Source organism: Heptranchias perlo, chromosome 7 (assembly GCF_035084215.1).
Source record: "Heptranchias perlo isolate sHepPer1 chromosome 7, sHepPer1.hap1, whole genome shotgun sequence".
NCBI lineage: Eukaryota > Metazoa > Chordata > Chondrichthyes > Hexanchiformes > Hexanchidae > Heptranchias > Heptranchias perlo.
Genome location: NC_090331.1, coordinates 71360408 through 71377030, shown reverse-complemented (window position 1 = coordinate 71377030; position 16623 = coordinate 71360408). Strand labels below are relative to the sequence as shown.

Below are 16623 nucleotides of genomic sequence, written 5' to 3'. Positions count from 1 at the left end.
ATTGGGTACTTAATATTCTTGGCTGAAAGGTAGGGAAGGAAAGAAAGGAGGGGGTTGGCAGTATTGATCAAAGAAACTATTGTAAGTACTGGAAAGAGATGATGTAGTTGAGGGGTCAAAAACAGAATCTATTTGGTTAGAATTAAGGAATAATAGAGGAGCTGTTACACTACTGAGTATCTACTATAGCATGCCAAATAGTGGGAAGGAGATAGAGGAGCAAATTTGCAGGCAAAATATAGAAAGATGCAAGAACTATAAGAGTAGTGATAATGGAGGACTTCAGTTATCCCAATATAGACTGAGATAGTAACAGTGTAAAGGGCAAAGAGGGGGAGGAATTCAGGAAATGTGTTCGAGAACTTTCTGGAACAGTATGTTTCCAGCCCAACCAGGAAAGAAGCAGTACTGAATCTAGTTCTGGGGAATGAAGTGAGGCAGGTCAAGCACGTTTCAGTGGGGGAGCATTTGGGGAACAGGTTTAGAATAGTTATGGAAAAGGGCAAGGAGCAATCAAATGTGAAAATGCTTAACTGGAGGAGGGCAAATTTCAGTGAGTTAAAAAGGGATCTTGCCCAGGTGGCTTGGAATCAAAAATTGGGAGGCAAAACAGTGATTGAACAACGGGAGGCCTTCAAGGATGAGTTGGTTTGGGTACAGAATAGACACATCCCTATGAGGGAGAAAGGAAGGGCATCCAAAGCTAGAGCTCCCTGGATGACTAAAGATATAGAGATTAAAGTGAAACAGTAAAAGGAGGCTTATGACAAATGTAAGGTTCATAATACAGTAGAGAACCAAGCTAAATATAGAAAGTACAGAGGAGATCCAAAAATGGGAATAAAAGGGGCAAAGAGAGAATATGAGAATAGATTAGCAGCTAACATAAAACAGAACCCAAAAGTCTTTTATAAACATATAAATAGTAAAAGAGTAGACAAAGGAGATCTTCTTGTGGAGGCAGAGTCATGGCTGAGGCACTAAATGAATACTTTGCATCCGTCCTCACTAGAGAAGAGGATGCTGTCATTGTAGCAGTAAAGGAGGAGGTAGTAGCGATATTGGATAGGATAAAAATAGACAAAGAGCAGGTACTAAAATGATTGGAGTGCTCAAAGTAGAAAAGTCACCCGATCCAGATGGAATGCATCCTAGGTTACTGAGGGAAATAAGGGTGGAAATTGCGAAGGCTCTGGCCACAATCTTCCAATCCATCTTAGATATGGGGATGGTGCTGGAGGATTGCAAATGTTTACACCCCTGTTCAAAAAAGAGGAGAGTGATGAACCCAGCAATTATAGGCCAGTCAGCCTAACGTCGGTGGTAGGGAAACTTTTAGAGACAATAATCTGGGACAAAATTAAATGGCACTAAGAAAAGTATGGACTAATAAATGAAAGTCAGCATGGATTTGTTAAAGGAAAATCATGTTTGACTAACTTGATCGAGTTCTTTGTTGAAGTAACAGAGAGTGTTGATGAGAGTAGTGTGGTTGACATTGTGTATATGGACTTTCAAAAGGCATTTGATAAAATACTACATAATAGACTTGTTAGCAAAATTAAAGCCCATGGGATTACAGGGACAGGGACAGTGGCAGCATGGATACAAAATTGGCTAGGGGCAGAAAGCAGAGAGGTTGTTTTTCAGACTGGAGGGAAGGATGCAGTGGTGTTCCCCAGGTTCAGTATTGGGACCACTGCTCTTTTTGATATATATTAATGACCTGGACTTGGGTATAGAGGATATAATTTGAAAATTTGCAGATGACATGAAACTCAGAAATGTAGTAAACAATGTGGAGGATAGTAACAGACTTCAGGAGGACATAGACAGACAGGTGAAATGGGCAGATATGTGGCAGTTGAAATTTAACGCAGAGAAGTGTGAAGTCATGCATTTTGGTAGGAGGAATGAGGAGAGGCAACATAATCTAAATGATACAATTTTAAAGGGGGTGCAGGAACAGAAAGACCCGGGGGTGCACAGACGCAAATCTTTGACAGTGACAGGATAAGTTGAGAAGGCTATTAAAAAAAGCATACGGGATCCTTGGCTTTATAAAAAGATGTGGAGATGCCGGTGATGGACAGGGGTGGACAAATGTAAGGAATCTTACAACACCAGGTTATAGTCCAACAGTTTTATTTGAAAATCACAAGCTTTCGGAGGCTTTCTCCTTCGTCAGGTGAGTGTGGGATTCCATGAAGGTTACCGCATATATAGTCAGAGAACAATGCCTGGTGATTACAGATAATCTTTCCAACTGCCCGTTGTCAAGGCAATCGGACAGAGAGAAATTATATACAGGACTACTGAATATACAAACGGTCCGAACCCAAAGACAGAGAGAGAGAGCGAGAGAGAAACATCCGAAAGGAAGAGAAAGAGAGAGAATGACCAGTTGTATTAAAAACAGATAACATTTGTTCGCTGGTGGGGTTACGTGTAGCATGACATGAACCCAAGATCCCGGTTGAGGCCGTCCTCATGGGTGCGGAACTTGGCTATCAATTTCTGCTCGACGATTTTGCGTTGTCGTGTGTCTCGAAGGCCGCCTTGGAGAACGCTTACCCAAAGATTCGGGTAAGCGTTCTCCAAGGCGGCCTTCGAGACACACGACAACGCAAAATCGTCGAGCAGAAATTGATAGCCAAGTTCCGCACCCATGAGGACGGCCTCAACCGGGATCTTGGGTTCATGTCATGCTACACGTAACCCCACCAGCGAAAAAAGAGTTATCTGTTTTTAATACAACTGGTCATTCTCTCTCTTTCTCTTCCTTTCGGATGTTTCTCTCTCGCTCTCTCTCTCTGTCTTTGGGTTCGGACCGTTTGTATATTCAGTAGTCCTGTATGTAATTTCTCTCTGTCCGATTGCCTTGACAACGGGCAGTTGGAAAGATTATCTGTAATCACCAGGCATTGTTCTCTGACTATAAATGCGGTAACCTTCATGGAATCCCACACTCACCTGACGAAGGAGAAAGCCTCCGAAAGCTTGTGATTTTCAAATAAAACTGTTGGACTATAACCTGGTGTTGTAAGATTCCTTACATTTATAAAAAGAGGCACAGAGTACAAAAGCAAGGAAGTTATAATAAACCTTTATAAAACACTGGTTAGGCCTCAGCTGGAGTATTGTGTTCATTTCTGGGCACCACACTTTAGGAACGATGTCAAGGCCTTAGAGATGGTGCAAAGGAGAATTACTAGAATGGTGCCAGGGATAAGGGACTTCAGTTATGTGAAGAGACTGGAGAAGCTGGGGTTGTTCTCCTTAAATCAGAGAAATTTAAGGGGCGATTTGATAGAGTTGTTCAAGATCACGAACGGTTATAAGGTGAAACTGTTTTCAGTGGCAGAAGAGTCGGTAACCAGAGGACACAGATTTAAGGTAATCGGCAAAAGAGCCAGAGGAGACATGAGGAAACATTTTTTTACGCAGCGAGTTGTAATGATTTGGAATGCACTGCCTGAAAGGGTGGCAGAAGCAGATTCAATAGTAACTTTCAAAAGGGAATTGGATAAATACTTGAAGGGAAAAAATTTACTGGGCTACGGGAAAGAGCAGAGGAATGGGACTAATTGGATAGCTCTTTCAAAGAGCTGGCACAGGTATAATGGACCGAATGGCCTTCTCCTGTTCTGTACCCACTATGATATACTATGATACTATGAAATATGCTCCATTCATTATCAGTGAAATGGTTGGTGTAAAGGAAATTATCAAGTAACATTTCATTTATGTCCTTGGGGGAAATATGGCTTGTGCTGCTATAGGCCTTTACTTCTGTCCTCGAATGATAACAACGTGTTTAGCTCAAAAAAAAAGGTTAAAAAATGCATTTAAAAATTATCATGTATTTTTATTCATTTTCAAGAAAAATGTACCTGTAATGGCTGTACAGTATATGCATGTGCACAGTGTAAACAACATCTCTATGTTAGAGGTCCAGTACAATAAATTCATGTACCAATTATAAATGGGGCAGCAACATTGACTGTGCTTCATATGCGGTCGTGCAGTACAAATGCATAATTATACGGTTATTAAATATATCCTGGCAAACCAGTGACAACAGTTTACAAAAAAAACTTTCATGAGCCATTTATATTTAGAAGTCTTTTTCATGCCTGAAAAAATAGTTGTAACAATATTCTATATATGTCTTGGGTGAATGCTATTAGCATACACCTGAGGCCTCAGAATGGATGATTCACAATAGTGAATTTGATTATTTTTTATTCAGTTGCATCAAATTATCAGAACATTTGGGTAATTAACTTGTTACTTACGGTTGTATAATAAAAGTCTATTTGAAATAAATGTCATAATTTGTTTATATTTTTACTTGTATTGTGTAATACATAAGGGGGAATGTAGTATACTGAGTTTATTCCACTTGTAATACAGTTTACTCATGCACTTAGTAGAGATTCCAGCTATTAGAAGGATGCAAAAGTTGTTCATCCATGTTCCACTTATAAAATGTTCATAAGCCACTCATGACTTTACCACAGGTTAATTATGCATGTTTCACTCATAGAACCAATGGCTCATTCCACTTTTCCTGATTGTGTTTCTTGTCAATCCCAACAACAAGTTTGTTGCCAGCTTGGCTCAGATAGAAGCACTCTCCCCACTTAGTCCGAAGATTGTGGCTTCAAGCCTCATTCCAGGATTTCATCTGGGCTGGCTCCAATGTAGTTATGAGAGAATGCTGCATTGTCAAAGGTGCCGTTCTTCAGAGGCTCCATCTGCCTGTTCTGGTGGTTTTGGTGCATGATAAAGAATTATTCAAAGAAGAGTGGAGAACTCTTCCAGTATCCTGGCCAACATTGCTCCCTTAACCAATACTGCCCCCTAACAGTGATTATAGTGTTGGACAGAGTATAAATCAGGAAATTAGAGGAGCATGTAACTAGGGTAATGTAATAATCATGAGGGACTTTAATCTTCATATAGACTGGGCAAACCAAACTGGCAAAAGTAGTTTGGTGGACAAGTTCACGAAATGTATTCGAGACAGATTCCTGGAACAATATGTCGAGGAACTAACTAGGGAACAGGCTATTTTAGATCTAGTATTGTATAATGAGACGGGGTTAATTAGTAATCTTATAGTTACGGATCCTCTGGGGAAGAGTGTTCATAATATGATAGAATTTCATATTGAGTTTGAGAGCGATGTAGTTAAGTCCGAAACTAGGGTCTTAAATTTAAACAAAGCCAATCACATAGGTATGAGGGACAAGTTGGCTAAGGTAGATTGAGAAATTAGATTAGAAGATATGACGGTAGATAAGCAATGGTGAACATTTAAAGAAATAATTCATAATTCTCAACAAATATACATTCCCTTGAGAAATAAAAACTCCACGGGAAAAATAATCCAATTGTGGCTAACTAGAGAAATTAAGGATAGTATTAGATTAAAAGAAGAGGCTTACAACATTGCCAAAAAGAGAGGTTTGGGAGGGTTTTAGAAATCAGCAAAAGATGACCAAGAAATTGATAGAGGGAGAAAATTGAATATGAGAGTAAACTAGCAAGAAAAATATAAACAGATTGTAAGAGCTTCTACAGGTATGTAAAAAGGAAGAGATTAGTGAAAGTAAACGTGGGTCCCTTAGAGGCAGAGACAGGAGAAATTATAATGGGGAATAAGGAGATGGCAGAGACCTTAAACAAATATTTTGTATCTGTCTTCACAGTAGAAGATACAAAAAACATACGGGAAATAGCGAGGAGCCAAGGGTCTAATGAAAATGAGAATCTTAAAGCAATTAAGATTTATAAAGAAAAAGTACTGGAGAAATTAATGGGACTAAAAGCCGACAAATCCCCTGGACCTGATGGCCCGCATCTTAGGGCTTTAAAAGAGGTGGCTGCAGAGATAGTGGATGCATTGGTTTTGATCTCCCAGAATTCCCTAGTTTCTGGAACGGTCCCCGTGGTTGGAAGGTGGCAAATGTAACCCCGCTATTCAAGAAAGGAGGGAGAGAGAAAACAGGGAACTATAGGCCAGTTAGCCTGACATCAGTGTTAGGGAAAATTCTAGAATCTGTTATTAAGGACTTAGTAACAGGGCACTTAAAAAATCATAATATGATTAGGCAGAGGCAACACGGTTTTATGAAAGAGAAATTGTGTTTGACAAATCTATTAGAGTTTTTTGAGGGTGTAACTAAACGGGTAGATAAGGGGGGATCCAGTGGATGTAGTATATTTGTATTTTCAAAAGGAATTCAATAAGGTGCCACACAAGAGGTTGTTACACAAGATTAGGGCTCATGAGATTGGGGGTAATATATTAGAGTAGATTGAGAATTGGTTATTGAACAGAAAACAGAGAGTAGGAATAAACAGATCAATTTCGGGTTGGCAGGTTGTAACTAGTGGAGTGCCGCAAGGATCAGTGCTTGGGCCTCAGCTATTTACAGTCTACATCAATGACTTAGATGAGGGGACCGAGTGTAATGTATATTATGTATGATATGTTAGCCTTTATTGCAAAGGGGTTGGAGTATAAGAGTAAGGAGGTCTTGCTGCAATTATATAGGGTTCTGGAGAACTGTGTACCTGAAGAAGGATATCCTTGCCTTAGAGGGGGTGCAACGAAGGTTCACTAGATTGATTTCTGGAATGAGAGGGTTGTCCTTTGAGGAGAGATTGAGTAGAATGGGCCTATATTCTCTGGAGTTTAGAAGAATGAGAGGTTATCTCATTGAAACGTCTAAAATTCTGAGAGGGCTTGACAGGGTACATGCTGAGAGGCTGTTTCCCCTTGCTGGAGAGTCTAGAACTAGTGGTCAAAGTCTCAAGATGAGAGGTCGGCCTTTTAGGCCCAAGATGAGGAAAAATTTCTTCACTCAGAGGGGTGTGAATCTTTGGAAATCTCTACCCCAGAGGGTGGTGGATGCTCAGTCATTGAGTACATTCAAGACTAAGATCAATGGATATTTGGACACTAAGGGAATCAAGGGATATGGGGATAGGGTGGGAAAGGGGAGTTGAGGTGGAAGATTAACCACGATCTTATTGAATGGCGGAGCAGGCTCGAAGGGCCGTATGGCCTACTCCTGCTCCTATTTCTTATGTTCTTATGATCGTTCATCTCGTTATTTAGCTAATCCCGCTGTGTGCAAAATGCCTGCCACGTTTGCCTATATTACAACAGTCACAATTCCGAGTAATTCAGTGTATACTAAGCATTTGGAGACATTTATCAGATATGATAAGGTACTATAAGAATACAAATCTTTCCTTCCTTCCTAAAAAGTCTAATGCACTTTTTAGTGACATATTCTTAAAACTTCACATCAAAGTAAGCGAATATAGCAATATTTTAGCAGCTGTAGACTCGAGAATTTCCCTTTGATCAGTGGCTCAAACACTTTTCAGAAGCACAGTGGAAGTTTCATTCTTTTATGCCACAATATTTGTTTGTGTAATTTTGAGTATCCAAGCAAATATTTACCATTCTGCATTACAAAAGCTAATTACTGCGAATGTTGTGAAATTGATTTTGATAGTCACCTTAATCTGCCATGTTGCGTTGATCTCATCTGCAATGTCCTATGTCCCCTATAGGAATGGAATCTTGATATTTTGTTTTATAAAGTTTTGCCCTCTGTTATGTTTTGCCGTTGTAACAACAGTAACTACATTACAGATTGGCTGTATATAAATACAAGTTCACTAATTCCTTCTATATAGTTACCTTTTGTGATTCTGGACATCAGTGATAACTTCTACCTCACAATCCTTGAATTACTCTTTGTAGTCTTCCTAGTTGGGATAAATGTAGGTACAGATAACCCAATGCTCCATAGAGCATTATAGTTACTGAACTGCAGGGATAGACGAAGTGTCTTCCTCAAGAGCAACTGAGCTGGGATTATTAATGGGAAGTGGGGAAGGAAACACATTCTGAAGTTTTGCTTGATTACCTTTTTTTAGAAATCTCCTGAGGGGAACATAGATAAGTGAAGTAGAATCCATGGTAGGGCCGATGGAGGGAGTGAGCCTCATGAGCCAAATCAGCCTGTTCTGATTCCATTCTTTCTTGAGAATGAGAATTGGAAGAAGAGCATCCTGTGTGCTTTTGCAACCATAGCATTATTGGAAGCCTAGGAATAGGTTTCCTGCCTGCCTTCTCAACCATGGATGGTTCACCAAACACTTGGAAAGTAATAAGTTAGTTTTGTACATTTTATTCAGTTTTATAATGTATAATTTAGAAAGAAAATCCATTTCAAAATGTTATGATTTTAAAAAAACAAACTAATTAGGTCTAATTAGCCAACTTCATATTCTTTTTAGCATAACAAATGTACTGTTCCAAGTTCCTTGGAGAGAGGGATTATGCTTTTATAAGTTGTAAGAGAAAGCCCATTTACTAATTATCCAGTTTGCATAATGAAATTGTCTAATTAGCATAAAATATGTAACGCTACTCCTATCAACATAGCAATTTACCTTTCCAGTTTCATTAAGACAGAAGTCAGTGGAGATAGTTATTGTGAAAGTTTATGCAACGATTGTCACTTCTTTCACCCATTCTGATACTTTGTCCTATTTACAAAGAAATAAGGGGTAGAGTTTCCACTTTGGGCGCAATTGGGAAATTGAGCCCAAAATGCACTTTGAATTGCGTTAGTTAGGTTAGGCTTCAAGTTTCCGCTAAAATGAATTTGCATAATCACAAACGGAGAATCTTCCAAGAACCAATGCTCTCAGGCAGCATATAGAATGTTTCTTTTCTTTCCATTTAAAAAGAATTCCTGATGTATTTAAGAGTGGTAACCTGCTGCAGTTTTATTAATTCAGCAGAAAATGGGTTTATCACCAAAAACAAGTATTTTTAATAAGGGTGTCTAGTCCTCCACCCATGAATAACCCTATTTAAAATCACTGAAAATGACTTAAAAAACTATACTGAACCATTTATTAGTTTCATTGGTGTACACTAGACAGTTTCTTAGTAAATTAAATATTTTTTGATATGAAAAAACTTTTAAAACGTGCCTATTAGTGCCTGTGCACCTAAGATAATGAACTTAATTTGTAGAGCCTTCCCAAACCAGCGCAATTGGCAGAATCTTGCAATTTTGACCTGGGGGCGTGGCCAGTTTTGTGGGTGACTTTCTGATTCGGGCAAATTGAATTTTGAACCAGCGTAAAAGATCATGGAAAACAGGAGCACAAGTGATTTTGGGCACAACATATTTACGTTTAAAATTCCCCGATCTTTTGCACTGGTTCGGCCGATTCCGCCCAGATTACGCTGATATAACTAGTGGAAACTCAACCCCTAAGTGTACAGTGTGTTTTGAATGCTACAAAGGAAATTTAGTATCCAGAGTTAAACTGTACCATCACTTGGTGTGATTTTGCACTTGTATTGTGAGCAATTTGTATTGTGACCAAGACATACATATTACACCAAAGTTTTGGTTTTGTTAACCAGCCATGTTAAGTGTTCACTATGAGTTACATTCATATGCTTTGTTGTTCAGCTTTTTTTTTCACATCAAGTGGGAAATGTAAGGAAAGTATTGCACAAGTACCTCTGGCAATTTGTGAATGCTGTACACTCATCAACATTGTTTTTAATATGTTTTTAATCTTTGATTACATTTATTTTGAATGGCTGTGTTCACAGCATTTGGTTATGATTATGATAAAAGCGTTGAATATTGTCTATGATTCAGTAAGCTCTGGGGATGAAGTCTCTTTAGCCGGAGGTGGTTAATCATAGAAAAAATTATTATTATTATTATTAAGTGTGTGTGTATGTGTGTGTATATATACATATATATATATATATACGCACACAGTTAGATGGTACTCACTTGACAAACTAATCTAATACATGCTTGTCACCAGAACGTCATATTTATCAATAGCCTTTATTTTACAGATTACATCTGTGCCTGGTACACATCCACTTCTAGTGTTTGTGAATCCCAAAAGTGGTGGAAGGCAAGGGGAAAGGTAAATGAGAAAAATATTTTACCAGACTAAAAGAGGCCCAAGTGAAATATAATTTTGTTTGTAGTTCATAATATCTAGCAACTCATGTTAAGTGTTGCATATAGGGAAATCCATTTGACATAATAAAACTCTCTATTTCCATGGACATATTTCCTCCATTTACTTTGCAGCTGAACAGAATAATGTTGCTGTTAAAATTAACGTGCACTTTTAGTGAAAATCTGATCGTCCATGTTTAATGTACAAACAATAGGTCTCAGAATAGTAGAAATAAGTGACTTCTCTTGCTGCACACTTACTATAGTTACTAAAAGCAGTCATTCCAGTTTAGCCACAGGAAACAGTCTCAAAATAATCTTTGATAAAAACATATGTACTTCAGATGCTAGAACTCTGATTTAACCCTGCGCACCAGGTGGGAACAGCATGGGTGGAGAATTAAAAATGGCAGCCAGGCGTAATCTTCTGCATTCCTTTGACTCCCTCTGGATTAGGGCTTGAATCCACAGTCTTCTGACTCAGAGGCAAGAGTGTTGTATCTGAGCCAAGGCTGACACCTAAAGTATATATAACCACAACTTGCATTTATATAGTGCCTTTGATGTAGGAAAATATCCCAAGGCGCTTCACAGGAGTGAGCGTAATCAGACAAAAGTATACTACAGATTGCAGGAAGCTTTAGTGTGCATTGGGCTTTTGCTATGTCTAACCTGGGACTACTTGATGCTGACAGTTCAACACGAACATCCATCAACTTAATGGGCACAAAATTCATTTCTCCCCCTCAAAAAGCAAGGTATTTAATTGTTTAATATCCTTGTTTTCCACATATTGTTTTGTACATTGTTTGAATTGTTTCTTGCTTTTGGACATTGATTGAATTATTTCAATTGCATTAACTATGGATTTCAAATAGATTTCTTAATATTTTATTTTGTCTTGTCTTCAGTTACCTATGATGAAATATACAGATTGTGGTACAGCCTCGCATGCAAAATACTGTTTCTTGAAAATTAAGAATAATTTTGGTTGTACTTTTTTTTTATATAGAGTTCTCCGAAAGTTTCAGTATCTCCTCAACCCAAGACAAATTTATAATCTTGACAGGGGTGGACCTGTGCCAGGGTAAGTGTGATTATGTGATAACATTTGAAACAATGGATAATGCTTATGTATTGTGGGCTTTTTTGCCCATGGAGGGGGAGAGAGGTTGGGGGTTAAATTGGTTAATCCCCGAAAAAGGACACAGGGATCTTGGTGCGCAATTAACCCGCGCTCGGACATGATTGCTGTGTGCAGCCAGCCCTGCCTGCGCTGTTGAGTGGCTGCTCACCAGCAGGGCGCCTAGATATCATGAGTGGCTAGCACCACTTAAAGGCAGCCTGCAACTCTTAAAGGGAAGGTGCACTGTGGCTGTAGGAAGTGGTGGAAGTTAATGGTGAAATGAATCTGTGCTGCAATATAGTGAAGCATGGTGATGATGGGAACTGTGGAATTTTTAATGAGCAACAATTTGGCAGCTCAAAGTTTGTGGGATTTCTAGATTTTCAAAATATACAATACGGGTCTTTCAATCAGTACTCAATTCTTCCAATTAGATGCTTCCTCTCACCCTCACACATTACCGCTGTTGCAAGCTGCACACCCACAATTCACATGACAGCCACATCACCCAAACATCTTGCAGGACACTCACCGACACACTTCCTGCTTTCTTGCAGGAAAAGGTGGCGCGTAACAGAAGGCAGCACATGGTAGTGGCTCAATGGAACGTGAACCTGCTGTCCTCTCTCAGGATGACAGCATTCCTGTCCCACCCCTGCCACTTCACCAGTGTTCTTGCTGTTGCCTGTCAGCTAGCCAGCCCATTCTCTGTAGAGTATTGAAACTTTATTATAGGAAGATAGTCCCTTGAGCCTGTTCTGCCATTCAATGAAATCACGGCTGATCTGTGACCTAACTCCATATCCTTTAATACCTTTGGTTAACAAAAATCTATCAATCTCAGATATGAAATTAACTACTGAGCTAGCATCAACTGCCATTCACAGAAGAATGTTCCAAACTTCTACCACCCTTTGCATGTAGAAGCATTTCCTAACTTCACTCCTGAAAGTCCTGGATCTAATTTTTAGGCTATGTCCCCTAGTCCTAGTATTCAAGTATAGGAGACCTCCATAAACAGGTACAAATGCATCAGCAGCCAGAAGCAATAATCCAGCAACTAACCAGTAACTCCTGCATGATCCCTTTAAATAGCACTGGTGTGGGGGTCCTCCATGCCGTTTAAGACCTGTTCGGCTGTGTGAGGTTAAGACAGTGCGCTGGCTGGAGCGTTGAGTTCCAAAATCGCATCTGTCCCTTTAGATCAGCGTTGCACGCTGATCTAGTGCATAATCTCCCTACTTTACACGCTGCCGGCATTCATTAAATGCGCATATGCAAACGCCTTTCCAAAATGGCGTGCGGAGCACATCACACCAGAAGTGTGCGTGCGCATCGAGGATGCTATTTTTGCATTTTGAGTCCTTCGGAGTCCACGTATCGCCTACACAACAAGTGCTATGCGGCCCAATTTAGCCCCCGTCACAACAGAGCCATCTTTATTCAGACATTCACACGCTGACTTTCCAGCAAGGATCACTGGATAGTGATCAGGGGTGGGAAGGAGAGCCCTGGCTGGATTTTTCTTTCCCCCACTACAAGAGATGCTAAGGCCAATAGCACTGTCAATACTGCCAAGCTGACTGAGATCAGCTAATTCCACATAGACCAGAGATCAAACTTGGGATGTTCCTGGTTTATATGTCTCCATACTACCTTGTTTAATATTTAGTACATGAAAAATATATATTCAAGGAGCATTGACAGAATGCAGAAGCATACAACTTATTGAAGAAGTGGTAGATTTTAATGCTTTTATGGGTTTGACTAATGTTAAACTTAGAGGGGAAGGTATAGTTGCTGTTCAGTTAATGTGATACAGGTTAGAAGTTCTGGTTTGCATTAAGATGGAAGTGGTAAAATTAGCATCAGTTAGACACCGTGCTATCACAAAGAAATAATTTATACATAATAGTGCATGTTTTTACCATTTCCAATAATCCATGATTTAACAACCGTGTAACCATGCTTCACCATGTTTAAAATATTGTTGGGATATGAAAACTGGTTCAACTTCAAACAGCAGTAAATTGACTTAGATCATAGTCAAGTTATGTTGAAATTACCATAACAGCAATGAAAAATGTAAATATAATTCTTTGATCATTTAATAAAATAACAGAGCATCCAAACCTCATTTAATAAAGTATTCAATTTTTCTATCTGTTCATCAGTATATTGTCTATATCTGAGCTTTAGAATGAAAGATTTGGGTATGTCTAAAATAGTTATGTTCTATGTCAGATATACCCATTATCTGTTTTTCAATGTAGCAGTTGTGAAATAAATAACATTTGAGCAAAGTTGTGATCAGTTATAGGGGTTGATGTTGATTCACATACAAGAAGATTATATTATAGACCTTTGATCTAGTTTTAACTGGGATTCAAATTCAATAGGGTTTTGCCTATTTCCATCTGCACTATTATGTTCTGCATGCACTCTTGCTTTCACAGATTGGTAACAGTGTAAATTTAATGTGAATGTCATAATATAAAGTAACCAAATCTCACTCTGAGTTAGTTGCACCACGTCCACCGAGATCTAGCCAAGTAGATGGCTCATGGATCGTGTAGCTTTATGTTAGGTCCAGTCTGACAACTGGAATCAGTGCATTACCCCCAGAATCCATAATGTGAATTGAGGTTGTAGCCTTGTACCAGTCATCAAATTTGGCACATGGGGCCTGGTTACCCTTGCCCCACACACTCCTCTGTCATCTGAAACTAAGCACCCTTGTGCCAGCACAGGCGCAGATGTGTGTACTGTGGAGCTGTATGTTTTGGAAAAACTAGAGCACCCAGTGTTACAGCTAGGACAAGCTGGCCAGTGTGAGACATGAATGAGATTTTGATTTGAAGTGCTTCACTTATGCCGCATGTTAAGCAGCACTGGGCGTGTAGTACCTCAGGAATAACAGAGTACAGTCTGCACTTGGGGGTTTCAAATACGCCACACACACTATTCCTCAGCTGACCCAAAACAGAACAATGCTGATGGTTGTGAGGATAGTTGTAGTCTAAATTGTGGGGAGAAAGCAGAAGAAATGAGAAAATTGTAAGATTATTTTTAAAAGATGGCAGTGGATGGATAATATAATCAGTCTTAATAATTTAGTGTCTTTCTTTAAGGCCTGTGATTCACACTTGACTAGAAGACTAGGGTAGTGGCCACATTATCTAGGTTAAAGACATTGGGGTTTTGCCTATTCTCAGCTGTTATGTTGAACGAACTGCTTACAAAATTTCCAAATCTTTCTTACTGAATTGAATCTACAGATGAAGATTTTCTGTTTATTTAGACTGCATTTTCAATCATTTGTTTTTTCTAAGTTTTTTTCACAATTCATGTATTTTCTGCAAGTGTTTGATGTTCAGGTTTAATAATGGTTGCAACTAAATATGAAAATTATGTTGTATGCCATGAATATACCAGTGCTTCAAAACATCATAACCAGTTCTTGATTTGAGCATGATTTATGAAACAGTTTTTACTGGAAGACAGATAGAAACCTGCTACTTAAAAAATGCCACACATGAAATCATTTCCTATGCAACTTCCTGACAGTCTTATTGTAGCACGTTTAATATGTTTTGAGAGAATACTCTTGTAAAAAAAGATGTAGACACCTGTAGCAGTGCAACTGACGACTTTGCTTTTCTTGGACCTTGGTTTTGAAGGGATTTGGAACGGGTGGTGATGTCAGCCACTTATTTTGAATATAGCAGGGGAATGGGACTGATTGGATAGCTCTTTCAAAGAACTGACACAAGTACGATGGGCTGAATGGCCTTCTCCTGTGCTGTACCTACTATGATACTATGATGTACACCAAAATATTACCTCCTTAATCATTCTATTAGATTAACTGTAGGTACTGGTGAGAAGTTTTCATTATTTCCACCATTTTAAATTTACCCAGGAAGCCAGAGAGCATTGCATTAAATCCAAGTTCTACCACCGCAGTGTCCCTGTTTCTTGAAGTTAGGGTGAATCTGGTGTCATGCATTTAAGCCATTTATGATATGATACAAATACTTTATAAAACTCATTACCATATTTGTGTACAAATATAGCAACTTTCTTGGAGAGAGTCATGTGATAAATAAGGTGTCAGTTCGCCTCTAAGTCAGAAGGTTGTGGGATCAAGGCCCACTCCAGAGACTTGATCACATAAACTAGGCTGACACTTCAGTGCAGTGCTGAGGGAGTGCTGCACTGATGGAGGTGCCATTTTTCGGATGAGACATTAAACCGAGGTCCCGTGTGCCTTCTCAAGTGGATATTAAAGATCCCACGGCACTATTTCAAAGAAGAGCTAAAGAGCAAATTGTGTGCAAATTGGCTGCCCCATTTTCTACATTACAACAGTGACTTCAAGTACTTCACTGGTTATAAAGCACTTTGGGACCTCCCAAAGTCGTGAAAGGTGCTATATAAATGCAAGTGCTATCTTTCTTAAAGATTACTTGGGAAGATTATTCTGATGAGCTAATCTTCAGTTTATTGGCGTTTGAGACCAGAAAGACTAAAAATGATATCCAATATTTTATAGAGCTGCTACAAGGCTTTAGCTTGAGCACAATCTGGTTAGTTTGGTGAAAGGTGTTACTTTGTGTATCATTTTGAAATGAATGTTTTAAAAGACTCTTCTGCTCCATCTAGCAAGCCCCAGAGTTCAGAAACAAAATATCAGGTATAATACCTACGTCTCTCAATTTTTTTTTCACCAAATGCCTGCCCAATTCCCTCTTAAAATTGCTGATGATATCAGCCTCAATCATCTCCCTGGGCAGTCCATTCCAAACATTCATAACCTTCTGTGTGCTGTGGTTATAGCCAGTTTCCAAGCAGGGAAATGGTTGTTAGTTGATTAAAGCGCACAGTGTACATTTTAATTTTATTTGCTGTTTGTATGATACAGTAAAAACATGCCCTATGTACTTTAATAAACCAGCAACCAGTTCCCATCACAGTGCCAGAAAACCAACAAGAGAAAAGAATGGAAGTTGGATCGGGTAAGTCGCCCAACTTTCAGAGGAGGCTAAGAGGTGGCTGTGGAACAGCACAGGTGGTGAAGGAGAAGGGATGGCGAGAGGTCCAGTATGAGAGGGCGGAGAGTAAAGGAGCTGTGATGCAACACAGCAGCAGTGAAAGGCACGCATGCAAATCTTAAAGTGCTCCATGACGGTTAATAAGAATAAGAAAGACTTGTCTCAATCAGGAGGGAACTATATGATTCAGGATATAGCACAATGCCAAACAAAGACACGCATGCGCACTATACAATTCTTTCCACAATCTAAAATAGTTCGACACAAAAAGGAGAGACCAGGAAAGATTGTTAAATGAGGGTAGACAACAAAAGTATACCAGAGCCTTCCCATAGAGGATTAAGCTTTCAAAGGAAGAACATTTTTTTAAAAAGGCATTCCAGTGCAAAAAAATTAAAGTTCT

General features: G+C 39.1%; 1 protein-coding gene across 5 annotated transcripts in view; it reads left to right on the top strand.

Annotated features, from left to right (window-relative positions):
- Positions 1 to 16623, top strand: part of LOC137323846 (diacylglycerol kinase beta-like) — a 479766-nt gene that overhangs the window by 270924 nt on the left and 192219 nt on the right. For all 5 annotated transcript variants that reach the window (XR_010963457.1, XM_067987851.1, XM_067987849.1 and 2 more), the window contains 2 exons: positions 9929 to 10002; positions 11053 to 11127. Coding sequence is in view for 4 of the 5 variants with exons in the window: in XM_067987851.1 (XP_067843952.1) it covers positions 9929 to 10002; positions 11053 to 11127 (149 nt within the window). In the remaining variant the exon portion in view is untranslated. The remainder of the gene's footprint in view (positions 1 to 9928; positions 10003 to 11052; positions 11128 to 16623) is intronic.